This window comes from Acomys minous (genome assembly GCF_964271855.1).
Source record: "Acomys minous genome assembly, chromosome: 17".
Lineage (NCBI taxonomy): Eukaryota > Metazoa > Chordata > Mammalia > Rodentia > Muridae > Acomys > Acomys minous.
The window spans coordinates 5,799,996-5,813,345 of record NC_140500.1 but is presented as its reverse complement, the minus strand read 5'-3'; the positions used below and the strand labels follow the sequence as shown (position 1 = coordinate 5,813,345).

At 41.7% G+C, this 13,350-nt stretch overlaps 1 protein-coding gene across 7 annotated transcripts in view; it reads right to left on the bottom strand.

Moving 5' to 3' along the window:
• Positions 1-13,350, bottom strand: part of SOX5 (SRY-box transcription factor 5) — a 942,792-nt gene that overhangs the window by 358,994 nt on the left and 570,448 nt on the right. For 2 of the 7 annotated variants that reach the window (XM_084765308.1, XM_084765307.1), the window contains exon 1: positions 10,738-10,987. The exons of 2 other annotated variants lie outside the window; for them this stretch is intronic. In XM_084765308.1, the coding sequence (XP_084621434.1) occupies positions 10,738-10,775 (38 nt within the window). In that variant the 5' untranslated portion in view covers positions 10,776-10,987. Of the gene's footprint in view, positions 1-10,737; positions 10,990-13,350 lie in introns of those variants that run through there. 3 more of the 7 variants (XM_084765304.1, XM_084765305.1, XM_084765309.1) reach the window with 3 other exon arrangements.

Genomic DNA, 13,350 nt, shown 5'->3' with positions numbered 1-13,350 from the left:
AGTGAACAGATAAAATGAAAGTTATATTGCTGGGATTAAAGTATAAGTAACCAGGAATCAATAATTAGAACTATTTCAAAAATGGTAGTTATTTGAACAGTAAAAGTGAAGTATTAATCAACCAGTTTCTTACAGGAACTATTTTTTTTATTTAAGAATAGTTTTCAGACACCTGAAAGGCATTTGTATAACAAGTAATTTTATTAAAACCCAAATTACTTTTTAAATTTTCCAGATAATAAGATCACTCTTGAGAATCTGAATTCAATGGTCTGCCCTTAGGAATATCCAATGTTTGCTAAAGCTTTGGAAGTGTAAGCAATGTTCTTTAGGAGGCAGGGTAAATAATTTGATACTGATTTTTAAGCCCATTTCATAGATGCATGGCTGAAACCCAAGGAACTAAAGTGATTCATGCATCACAAAGTTTTAAATCCTGATTTAGAAACAGGAACATATGCCAACCTTGTATATGACTAAATGCTAGGCCATCAGACACACTCCCAGCAAGTAGCCCAACTGTACCCCACACAGATTTTCTCAATGCTTTAAGAAAAAGATATTTGCACATTTTTCTTTGGTCCCAGTACTAACTGTAGTTTTGGTTTCATCTGTTTCTTTATAAGTTGGCTTTCCAATAACTTTTACATCTTCACAAAGGGAACAAGAGAACAACACTCATTTCCCTAAATTCAGAGTAGTAAGCTAAAAAGTACTGTAAATAGTAAGCAAAGAAATGATTTGTAGGTGGAAAATTCTTACATTATCTAAAATATATGACTCTCTATTTAAAAATTAATTTGTTCAACACAAATTGCTCCTCCCCCACAACATATCCTCAAGGTAGAAATAATACAAAAGGTTCGTATCAATTATGGATATCAAAGATGATGTTTCTGATGGTGGAACTTCACATTTTTTTCCTTCAAATGGTGTTTAAAAAAACACAGCATACAATCTGCCAAATGTAAAATATTAACAATATGGAAAGCTTATCTCGTAGATGAACAACTATCTAATGCCTCTTTCTTTAATTGCCATGTCCCTCCTTGTCTTAGAGGTTTCACCATTTCTTTTCTGGAAGTCTCTACGCAGCAAGGGATGCACATGCAGTTGGCTAGCCTGGCGTCCGTACTAGCCACTCTTCAATTTAGCTGGGGAAACACTTGCCGTTTTCCTCTAGTCACTTGTTCTTAATCTTCCTTAATCTTTCTTCCCTTACAGCTCAGTGTTTTATTTATTCATACAAAGACCCATACTGCCCATATCTCTGCGTGACTATCTAATCTTATTATTGATTCTTTCATTTTATGAATACACTGACAGCAATTGAACTTGGGCACTATCTCCTGCCTTTGTCATCCCAAGAACCCCTAGCACTTTGCTCAGCCACACGTATACAATTTATCTTTATGATATATGTAATTGACAGGAATAAGTGATCTAAAGCACTTGAAAGTTTTAAGCACATACAATACAAATTTGATGTTTTTACTTATTTGACATAATTCATAAAAATAGCTATCACTTCACTCTACATAAGAGCCATACACAGTATTTAGATGAAAATCCCTGGGATATAACATGGTGACCCGTACAATGGCCTCTAACTGACGAGCCGTCTGCTATGATTCCACATGCTCTAAGGCCAACCCTGAGATGTATTCCATCCCCAAACAAGAGAATTCATGCAAGAATTTTGACCACTGGGGTCAGGTGCTGGGAACCTTTCAAATACATTGCAAAGTGACAAAATTTTAGAGTGGAGAGTTTGGAGAAACCTTAAGCTATTGCTCTATCCCACATTAGAGGTTCCAGTTTGAAAGAAATGAGGAATTCAAGATGTCTTGTCAAACTACTAATTCTGCTCCTACATTGTACCAGAGCATCCAGGGGAGACAGACAAATGAAATCCTTGGCCAACCTAGAGGAAGGGCTTCTATTCTTTAGGGGGACTATCTTACAATTGACAGAATATTGCTAAATTTAACTTTCTCATTACATAAATGGGAAATGTCAACTGTCCCCAAATGTTATGGACGCATGCCTCAATCTTCCCGACCTCCTTAGTTTTAAAAGCCCAGCCAGCACCAGTGCCCCATAGTACAGCCTTCGGGTTTTTAAAGCTGGCTTGCCATTCTGTGTCTGTGGGGTACCTGCCACGAGATCCTGCAGTGGGGGAGAATCAAGAATTGACCTTGTTTGTATTCTAGGAGTTGTTTCTTCCTCTCAGGGTAACGTTCCCCAAATTACCCCACCAGGATTGAACAGAACTTGTTTGAGAAGTCAACTGCATGGTTAATAAAGGGGCCTTCCTAATTCCAACCTTTGCATATGGGAAGAAGTCAGTACCTCCTCATTAACCCCTTCATTGCTAGTCACTTCTAAATATTTTTAATCTACTCATAAAACTGTATGTATTATGTTAGATAATACAGTTCTTTAAACTGTCTTCTGTGTCTCTTGGATCTGTCTTTATTCCCTAGAAGAATTCTTTTAAAACAGTAAATGTCCTTAAACTGCTCATCAGTCAAATCAGATCCATGCTATTTTTTCCAGTAATTCCCAGGTTTATAAAACAATACCCTACCACAGCAAGACGTACATCCCATAATCATTCAGGATCCAGAGACAACCCCCAAATTTAGCTCTGATCAGGGAGAGGGGGAGTTGGGAGTTTCACTGAGAAACACAACTCTTCATGTTCGTTTCTCCATTCCCAGGTGTTCTGACGATGGCTGCCTAATTCCAGCTCCCCTCCCGGTCTGAGGATGCTGGGGAGACAATCTGACACTACGTGCTCAGTTATGATGAACCCAAGGTCACAGCTGAGTTACTGAGTTCGCAGAGCCAGAAGAGTTGGACTGCAGGGCCATTCCTCCGTCTCCTAAAGAACAGGAACAGCACAGTGGCACGTTGAGAGGCCTGAGTGCAGTCTGAGTGAGAGAACTGAGGCACCAGCCCTAACTTTGGGTGACATCGCCCTGCAATCCCTTTTCAAACACATGATGAAACACAATAGCAAATATTCTAAAGGGGAAAACAAGACAACAACACCGGAGCACCAGGACAGGAGTGAAGGGGAAAAGTCTTTGGACTTTGTAGACTATTGCCCAACAAACTCTGGCCCAGAGTAAACACATGAAAGAAAGAATTGTAGCAAACAAACAATTGTTCCAGCCCCACAATTAGAGCAAACATGATCTAGAACTTAGTCAGGGGAATTGTATTAATGTAGGATGAAAAGCCAGTGCCACAAAGTAGAACTTTTTCACTGTGTGTGTTTGTGTTAAAACATATGTAATTTTCAATGTCTGCACTTCCTTTTCATTAGGATGTCCTTTCATACATATAATATATATACATTACGTGTATACATAGATGTATACACACACATACACACACACACATATATATAACTTATTAAACTGAGATATCAACAGATCATTTGCAAAAGTCACAAAGTATATCTCAGCTTACCACCCCTTTGGTCACCCTCCTAATTAGCCAGCGCTAAGTGCACACTGAGTACCATTTGAAATAAATTTCAATAAAAAAGAATCACAATTGCTTGCCTGTCTCCTCTTCCTCTGGATTCAGAAATTAAAAAAAAAAATAGGGCAGGCAAAGAGGGTTAACTCTTCCATGCCTTTTCTCAACCATGTTCCTGAAAAATCTCAGATGAGAAGGCACATCCTCCTGCCCTCGGACTGCTCGGAGCTCTAGCTAACCTGTCTGTCCCACCTTCCAGTGCGAGCGGCTCTTAGAGGATGCCCTCTGCCCTCCACTTTACACCTTCCTGTGCATCAACTCTGAATGCATCTGACTTGGAGGTCTCAACATGATAAGGAAGGCTGAGATGAGCAGGCGAGGTAAGTGAGGCAAGTGGCATCCAGGTACCTTCACAGTGAGAGGGAGCCCTGTGTAAGAGAGAGCGTGTCTTCTGTTTTTGAACAATTTCTTTTCTAAAATACACATCGTTTCAGAGATGTGAAGGGCAGAAATAGAAACACGACCACACATGAAACTTTGCCCGGTGGCTGCCAGCACCGTCTCTTCGTAGCACACTCTTCTTACCTACAGTACGTGATGAGACTGGCAGGTAGCCCTAATTCGTTAGTAGCCAAATTATTTTTGTCCATAAAGCACAAGAAATCTCCACAGCACATGAATGAGACACGATTTACTAGTTTACACACATTTTTATAACTCGAAGAAACTAAAACTCATTCACAAATGCTCCTATTTCCACTTCAGCAAGGAGAAAGGGACCAGCCTACAAGAGAAGCATGTTTGAAAGCCCAGGTCTTCGTTCTCCAAAAGAACGTGAAAAGGGGAAATCTCTTAACTCCAATAAAGAACTTTTCATCCTTAATGCAGGGAAAATAAACAGCTTTTCGTTCACCCACACTCCACATTTCATTTAAGTCAAAACATTTCCACGCGAGGCATTACGGAAAACGTCATCTAGTAATAAGCCTGAACGGCTGCAGAGTTTAAACTCATGGTGACAGCATAGTAGGCTTAGACAATGTGGCTTGCAGTGACTAGCAGCCTTCCTACTTGATCCATGGAGTCACACTGCCATGCCTCCTTCTCCAAGTCACAGAAGAGAGCAGCCCGGAGAGAAACACACACGCGCACCCACTGACAATTCAGACCGGAGAAAAAGAGTAGCAACTCAGAGTAGCAAGACAGTGACAAATGTATCAATAACACAGCAGAGCTGAATTATCCAAATGATACTTAGATCAGAGAGAGAGAGAGAGAGAGAGAGAGAGAGAGAGAGAGAGAGAGAGAGAAAGAGAGAGGGAGAGAGAGAGAGGGAGGGAGAGAGAGAGAGGTTTGGAGACTCGGGACACGAGGAGTCTGGCTCCAGCCTAAACTCACTGCAAGCTCACTGCTGATCTGAAATGTCTATAACCACCCGGAAGCTTTTGTTTTTTTTTTTTTCATTTTCCTTCTGTCATGTTTTATGAACATAAAGGTCCTTAAACTACCTTGTAATAGATTAATTACTTTCAAGCTATGTGACAAAAGGGCACAATGACCGTAAAATGATACAAAAGAAACAGAAAAGATGCATTTCAACAAGTTTATCAACAAACCTGGGTACTGCTCGTGAGGTGCAGATTAAGGTTCAATGGTTCCAAATTGGCAGAATTCAAATTGGGTTCATATTTGGGTTTTTTGTTTTGTTTGTTTTTTTAAACCACCTGTCCTAAAACGACATTGTTTATGCTAATTATCTTTGTTGACGCTGCAATTCTGTTTGTTTACTACAATTCTTTTAAAATGCCATATCCCTCTGAAACAGTTCTCACCAGAATTCTTCTAAATCCTGTCTCGGTCTGGTCCTTCCCGGCAGCCCAGTGTGCAGAATACAATGCCACAAAGGAGGCGCAAGAGGAGCTGGGAGCAACTTGGAGGCTGCGAGTCCTCAGGCTGGCAAAGGCTGGCAGTGCTGCTGAGGTTTCACTCCCAGCCTCCAAGAGAAGAGGACAGTGATGTGGAGACGCGCACACCCCCCTATTGGACAAGCAGAAGCACACACCACAGGCTCTCCAGAGGAGATGGGGAACTCTCAGCTGGCAAGTGAGGAGAGCGGTAGATGACACTGAAAAAAAGGCAAAGCTCAGAAAGGGAGAATTCTCCTTGATGGGCATGAAGGAATCAAAGGCACTCTCCAGGAGCAAACCGAAATAAACACTGTTCATTTAAGGATAATAACTTTAGTCTTCAGTGGTTTTTTTTCCCCTCCTCTTCTCTCTTCTTGCTCTAGCAGTAGCTCTTGATCTACTTCATCGCCACAGCATTTGAATTTTACACGCTATATGAGTGAGGGTTGTCACCACCAGGTGCAGACCCCAGGTAGAGCAGAATTAAGGAAGGCCTTGAAATATCTCCGTAAATTTCTGAACCGTCGACGTGTTTCAATTAAGGAGAATACAACACACGTATTGGCAAATCGCTGGGCATCTTTTAAGACCACTTGCCACCCCCTGTCTTAGAGACTGAGCACACTAAGTTAGTATAAGAGAAAAAGTGAGAGCTTGGCTCGTGTCCCTTTATGGCCCATGGTATTGGTTAACCTCTCTGAAATACAGACAAAAAACCAAATTCATGAAGTAGACAGCAGCCACCAGTTACACCTTTTAAACTAACCAACAAAGGGCTGCATTTAGAACACAGCAAACCTGCCTGGTACAGCGCATGCCTTAGGTGGACGGAGAGTGGAAAGAGAAAGACCAGACAGTAACAGCGACACATCACTTGGGGATGTTGCTCTATGAGTGTGTCCTGAACAAAATCCATGTGACACAGCTCCCAAGTCTAAGAAGGGCGAGATGCCCAAACCCAGACAGGTTGGCTCCTCTGCCTCTAAGCTGCTATGCTCTCTCACAAATGCCCACTGAAAGCTTTTCAAGAGCAGACGCACACGTACACTTTAATTTTAATACGTGCTTCTGATGTTTGAGGCACAGAAAAATGCATCAAGATGCAATCAGTAGCAACACACTTTTTTTTCCATCTCTCCAAACAGCCATGCCCTGATCTGGCCACAGTGCCACCTGGCATTTAACCCCGCATTGTTCTTGATAACCAGTCAGACTCCTGCCAAGTCTCCAGACAGAACGCTGTGTGGGACAGAAGTGTGGTTCAAGAACCACTGCAGGCAAGCTGCATTCCAAACTAAGGTGCCACCTCAGCTCACCAGTTTTTGAGATGGTAATTAAAATCTGTAATGATTTATGAACGTTTTCCTCCAAGAAGTAGTAGTAAGTAAAAACTAACTAAAATGACCAAAGCAGGTATCAGAATACAGTAAAAACAGGTAATTAGATTTAAGGGCTTACAGTTGCCATGAAATGGAAGAAATTAGACAGGTAACTTTTTAAAAATTACCATCTAGAGGTTACTTGCTAACCTGAATGCATACTTATTACTTAGGGGTATAATGGTTTTTTTTTTAATGTATCCAATTACCTTGAATAAATACCCAGGTTAAAAAAAATATTTTCCTGAGAGGATCAGTTAACTAAAATATCAGTATTGTAAGGGACATCCTTATACCCAGCTAGGAGTTTCCTATAGCAATTCTGCAGTGTGATTTTCACAGACCCAAATGGGTGTTCTCTGCTTCAGAAAAACAGCTGAGAGGTTTCTACTGAGATAAAAACAATTCCTCTCATTGGGCTGAACATAAATATATCTGACGGGAATGGAAGGTGTCTAAGTTGAGTTGATTTTCTTTCTTTTGTATAATGTCTTGGCCCTGCAGTTTTCCTTCAACATTTGGGAACAGGCTGAACAGGGAACAGGGTGCTGTCAGTACCCTTTTTGAGAGAAGCACGCAACTGCATGAGGCTCTGAGCTTAATACACTTCATTTTCCCATGCTAACTTTTCTTTCTCTTTCTGGATATGAGCAGACCTTTTAAAATATGTGCATTTTAAAGTCTTCTGTTTTCTTAAGTGAAATTTAACAATTCAGCAACTGAAATGTGCTACAAGTAGCTTAGTCATGAAACAATCATATTAGAACTAAGGCGAACACAGATTAAAGAACTTGACAGCTGCGCACTTGAGAAAGTGTCAGATACGGTTATGTCTCACTCAGCAGCAGGAGAGTCACACCACAATCTAGAGCAGATATTTTACATATTTAAACATCAGGAGACAAATGACATTCTCGAATAACAAACCCGAAGTCGCAATATTTCGTCCTTTAACTCTCAGTGGAATGGAAGGACAGTGACCCCTGTAAGGCTTCTCATGGGAGCTAGCAGTGCTGGCCCCAGTACTTACTCCACGCTGCCACTCGTGGGTCATAGACATTTCAAGGCACTAAGGTTTTTCTCACCAATCAGGCTCCAGGACTGGCCCTATCTCCCCATCATCATCATCACCACCACCACCACCACCACCATCACCACCAGAGTGGCCACAGTTAGCCCTGCAGCATCTGCATGGAAGGCCAAGAGGGAAGTTCAAGCTGTCTACCTCTGAAATCCATCTGTGTTTCCTCTGGAACGTTCTCACAGACAATGGAACTGTTACCCACTTCTTAGTTATTTAGCAATTCTTTACCAGCCTGAGAGTGTTGAATCTGTCCCCTCCCCGCAGCTGGAAACAGACACACATCAACCTTAATCTAAATCCTCAACCTGGTCTTGAAGTTACAAACAAAAAAAATCATAGACAATGTATAATACTCTACCAGTGACATCAGAGACACGAATCACTTCAGACTTTAATGGCACCTGAGCTCTGCGCAGCTTCTGCCCACTGCACCTAATATCCCATTTATAAAGTCATTAGGAATTCTTTTCAAGACTAAATGAATTTGAGTAAAAAAGTCTTTGATGGCAGGTGAGCAAATAGAATAAAATTTAAGTCAATAGAACTGATCTACTTATTCAACAAAAGTTGCAAATAACTGAAAAGGAAAAAAAAGAAGAAAGAAAGAAAGGAAGGAAGGAAGAAAGAAAGAAAGAAAAAACACACCTTGTCCTGATCATATATGTTAGTATAGTCTCCTTTTGGAGAATTTCAATATTCAATACTGTATTTATCTGCATGATGTACTCTGTGTGAGTGACAATAGACAAATGGGAAAATGCAGGGTAAACAAACTGTCGTGATTGCTGGGATTCTGGTAAGTATTGCCAATTTCTACCTCACAGTAAATTATTAAAAACGTTATATTGTATGGCATTTTTCAAAATCATTTTAACTACTACTGTTCACGCACAAGGTTTACACATAAACAAACTATTTGACTATCACTGGCTTACTTAGTTATCCGAATAAAAATGTATGCCCCTGGGTAATACAGAAAGAACACAAAAACGTCACCAGAAGGAGAAACAAAACAATGTTAGGAGATTTGAGCGTTAGAATAGTAAAAGGAAAAGTTTGGCTTAAAAAGAGACAATTGAAAAAATACAAATAAAGTTCCCAGCAGGCAGCTTGCCTATATGGAGAAATAGGTTGCAGCCTGTTAATATGTAACCATCTCTTTATAAAAACAGTCTGCTAACAGGTTACAAATCAAACAGAATTTTATTTGCAAGAATAAATAAATAAATAAATAAATAAATAAATAAATAAATGTGTTCAGAGTTAAGGAAGCTTATCATTGAAATGCCCATCAGCACACGCTGGAAAACTTACTCTGTTCATTAACAAATCGCTACATTAGGCAATTATATGTTCCAATGTAAGCAACTTCAATATCCACACAGAAGCAAGACTGTGTTTGCAAAGGAAAGCTAACTAGTTAGAAGAGTTAATGTGCAAAACTTTGAAAAATTATTCAAAACTGTTATGATAGATCCACCTTCTTAATTAGGAGAAGAGAGAGAGAGAGAGAGAGACAGGGAAGTCAATATGAGAGCGTGCATTACATATTTTACTTTACTCCCTGGTCAGACAGTGGCTTCTCTAAATGTGTGACCACATCCAAGGCTTATTTTCTTCTCCACACTTTCTCTCTCCCATGGCTTTAGTTCTAGAATGTTTTAATCTTTGTCCTTTCTTTTTTTTTTCTTTTCGTCTTTTCATATCAAATTCAGGCGTTTGAGTGATGAACAGCTTGCCTTCGCATATTTTTAACCAGCTGGTCTAGCACCTAGCGGGCACTGCATAGTCAGATACAGCAAATGTTTATACAGAAGGTATAGCTTGCATGGAAATGAAAAAAGCCTGGGTATCTTGCATCCTGGCTTTTTTTAGCTTTTTTTTTTAATTCACCATACAGAATACGAAGTTTGAGTTCTTCTTAATGGCAAACAAAAATCTATTTATAGTTCAAAAAATGAACTTGTACTAGAATATGAACTCAAAGTTAAAAATCATAATGTATAATTACAGGGACATGAGGAGGGCTAAAATTCTTTAAAAGCCCCCCTTGTTACTTGCAGCAGCATCAAATGGAAGGGAGCTGCATACACCTCTCTAAATAGGAACAACTAATTACCGGGACACAAACTCCCTCCCATCACAGCACAGCGGAAAGTGTAGTTTATCAAAATTCAGTTAAGACAGCGAGCACAAAAGTGGCCACAAAACTTAAAGAGAGGGTGTCTTGTTTTTTCCCTTCCCCCTCAATTCAGACACCTCGGGAATTGTCTACTAATATTTAACTGTGATGTTAAATTTCCTTTGGGAAAAAAAACAAAAAAACAACAACAAAAACAAAACAAAACAAAACAAAACAGCCTGGCTTTCCCCTATCAACAAAAGGTCCTGCTTTTCGGAGCAGTTTCCGAAGTTTAACAGAGGGATCAAACAGGAATTTTAACAGCCTCCGCTGTAACCACCACTGAAACCTTCTGTCACTTCAGAAATTACAGGGACAGAGATCCTGAATATGCTAGCAATCTACAAAGGTGTGCGGGGGGAATCAATGAAGGCAGAAAGTAGGAGAGTAAGAGAGGAAGAGAGCAGCAGGGAAGGGGGGGGAGATGCTTAATGTTCTTTTAATTTCCTGCCTGTGATCCGACGCAACCTAAAAACATTAGCAGTAAGCTCGGAGGAGACTTTGCAAATCAGTTCAATTTGGTCCGGCAACCACAACAGAAATCAGCTCCCAGGGCTGCAGAGACCCTAGCTCAGAGCTGCTGTAACACGCGCAATCTGGGGGAGGCATCTCCAGTGGATTCACAGACTACTGTGAAATGGAAGAGTTTGCACTTCAGTATATTAGGGGGGAAAAAAACCAAACAGTACTCACCTTTCAAACTCCTGAGGTAAATCAGGGTCAGTAAGCATGCTGGAAAAGCACAATTTCCCTTTGTCACAGCGGCCACCTATGATCGGCTCCAACTGAACCTGTCAAGTCAGTCCAAACCTTCTAAACCAATGGATTCTCTCTCAGTCTCTCTCTTCTTACTCTCTCCCCCTGTTCTCCGTTTCTCCCTCTCCCCCTTCCCCTCCTCTCTCTCTCTCTCTCTCTCTCTCTCTCTCTCTCTCTCTCTCTCTCTCTCTCTCTCTCCTAGGACTCCTTGACCATTCTCTTAAAGGGGTAGTACACTTCCAGCAACGGTCTGGCTGCTCCCTGTCTGCACAGCCGCACACTCTTGCTGCTAGACATTAGACAACCTCCTCCGGGTGACTGTCCCTACCTCTTACATTCTCTCTCCTGGACATCACTGAATGGTAGAAGTCAACTAGTCTCCTGTGCTCTCTCCTCTAAATAATAAAAGTCACACCACACCACAGTGCGCGAGCGCACGCGCGCACACACACACACATACACACACATACACCCCACACGCACACACACATAACCTACACGCCACCACCACCAGTATCACTGTCCAAAATACAATTGGGGATGATTAAAAAATAACTTTATAATAACAGAGCCCCAATCAAACTGTGAGTGTTAACTAATTAAGTAAAATGAGTTCACGTTAGTAACAGCATTTTTACACAAAGAATTGTTATTCCTCAGCCCGCCCGCCGCCCCCTCCCAACCCGCTCCAGACTTTCTTCAAGCGCACACGGAAACACACAAGCACGGGTGTGCGCGTGCTTGTGCACGCACACACACACACACACACACACACACACACTCACTCACTCACACACAACAATCAGGCATTGTTCTGAGGGAAGAAAGGCAACTTTGACAGACTGAAATATAGCAGAGGCCCCTTGAAGGAAACCTGTAAACAGGCTGTCACTCACTCTGCCGGGCTCAGGGCTAGCTCTCGCTTTCCACAAAGTGTTCTGAATGTCCTGGCAACCCAGGCAAAGTTTCTGTAGCTTCAAACTCACTCCAGAAACCAGGCATAGAGAAGAGCAGCTATCTGCATGCTAAACACAGCGTGCAGGAGTGCAGGAAAATCTGAACCCCCAACCGGAAGATGACCCTGACCAGTGGACTCTCCTGCTCGTGATGGCTAGCTAGGAAGCTCAGGGTGGACAGAGTGGGTATGCCCCCAGCCCCGGGGCTCTTTAATTTCCTCTGTCCAGGCAGAGACAGATAAGCTGGGCAAACTCTGGCTCTCCAAAGCCTAAGCTGCCTGGCAAGGCACAGCCTCCATAGCAGCTCCAATTATCTAGATAAAAATCTGGCAGGCGGGGAAGGTAACCAGGTAATGTACCTTTGACATGGAGTGACAGAGGCACCTACGGAGGCACAAGGGGGTGGTGGCGGCCCCCATGTACCGCAGCAGCAGCATCTGGCTAGGGAGTACGCAGCACACACTCTCCAACACAAGATAGTGTGCTTTCTACACACAGTCACTCACACACATACGCTCTCCTCTCCTACTGGGAGGGTTCACTGTGCACAAAAGGCTACATTACAGAGCCCGCCCCAATAAGGGAGAGAGAGGGAAAAAAAGCCTTCCATTGTTGAGAGGGCAGGTCAGTTGATTAGATTTTCTGTGGAGAATTCCACGAGGAAATTCCCTTCAAAGCCGAAGTGATTAACTGGGGGCTACTCTGGAAATGGGAGAGACAATGGCTTGATAGTCCGCACACCCAATGTCCAGGCTGGCACTGAACTCACTTTAAAAAAAAATAAAAATAAAAGCCAGACTCTCTGTGCTTTTCCATATGCCCCCCCCCAGCCCCTCCACTCCTTCCACCTTCCCCTCCCAGTCCCTTTTATTTCGCAGCTGGATAACATTAAGGGCCTTTAAAACCACAAGGGTTGACCCCACAGCAGTTTGATTAGGTCCCACTTTTTTTTTTTATCCTGGCGACAGGCGGACAGTAAGTTTACTTTTTCAGACGTACACAATGACACGCCATACACATTCTCCAAGTGAAAATCTTGGATTGCTTTATCCCCGCTGGCGTATTTTTTTTCTTTATTCAGAGCTAAGAAATTTGGGGACAAAGTTGAAAATAATTTAATCATCATGAGACCCACCATTCAGGAAAGATCCAGAAATGCACACGCGCGCGCGCGCACACACACACACACACACACACACACACACACACACACACACACGAGTAGGATTTGAGCATGTCACTGTTAAGACCCACCCTGAAAAAGCTGTTAACAGGGATGTGTCAAAATGACTTGGTACTCACTTAAGCAGTTGGGGAGGGGAGAAGGATATTACTCATTATTTTTTTATGCCATTAGCCTCAAGTTATTTTTTATTACAACACCCACCTACGTCTACATAAAAAATGAGAAAGCCATGGCATTTATCATAAATATCTATTTTTTTAATCCCTTAAGAGACCCATCCTCTAAAACACTCTGATGGATAATATATATAAAATAATATTTTCTTCTCCTGTTAATAACAGTCACAGGAACTCTAGGGTTATATGTGTTTTTAAATATTTAATCTTTTTTCTACATAGTGATTATCAT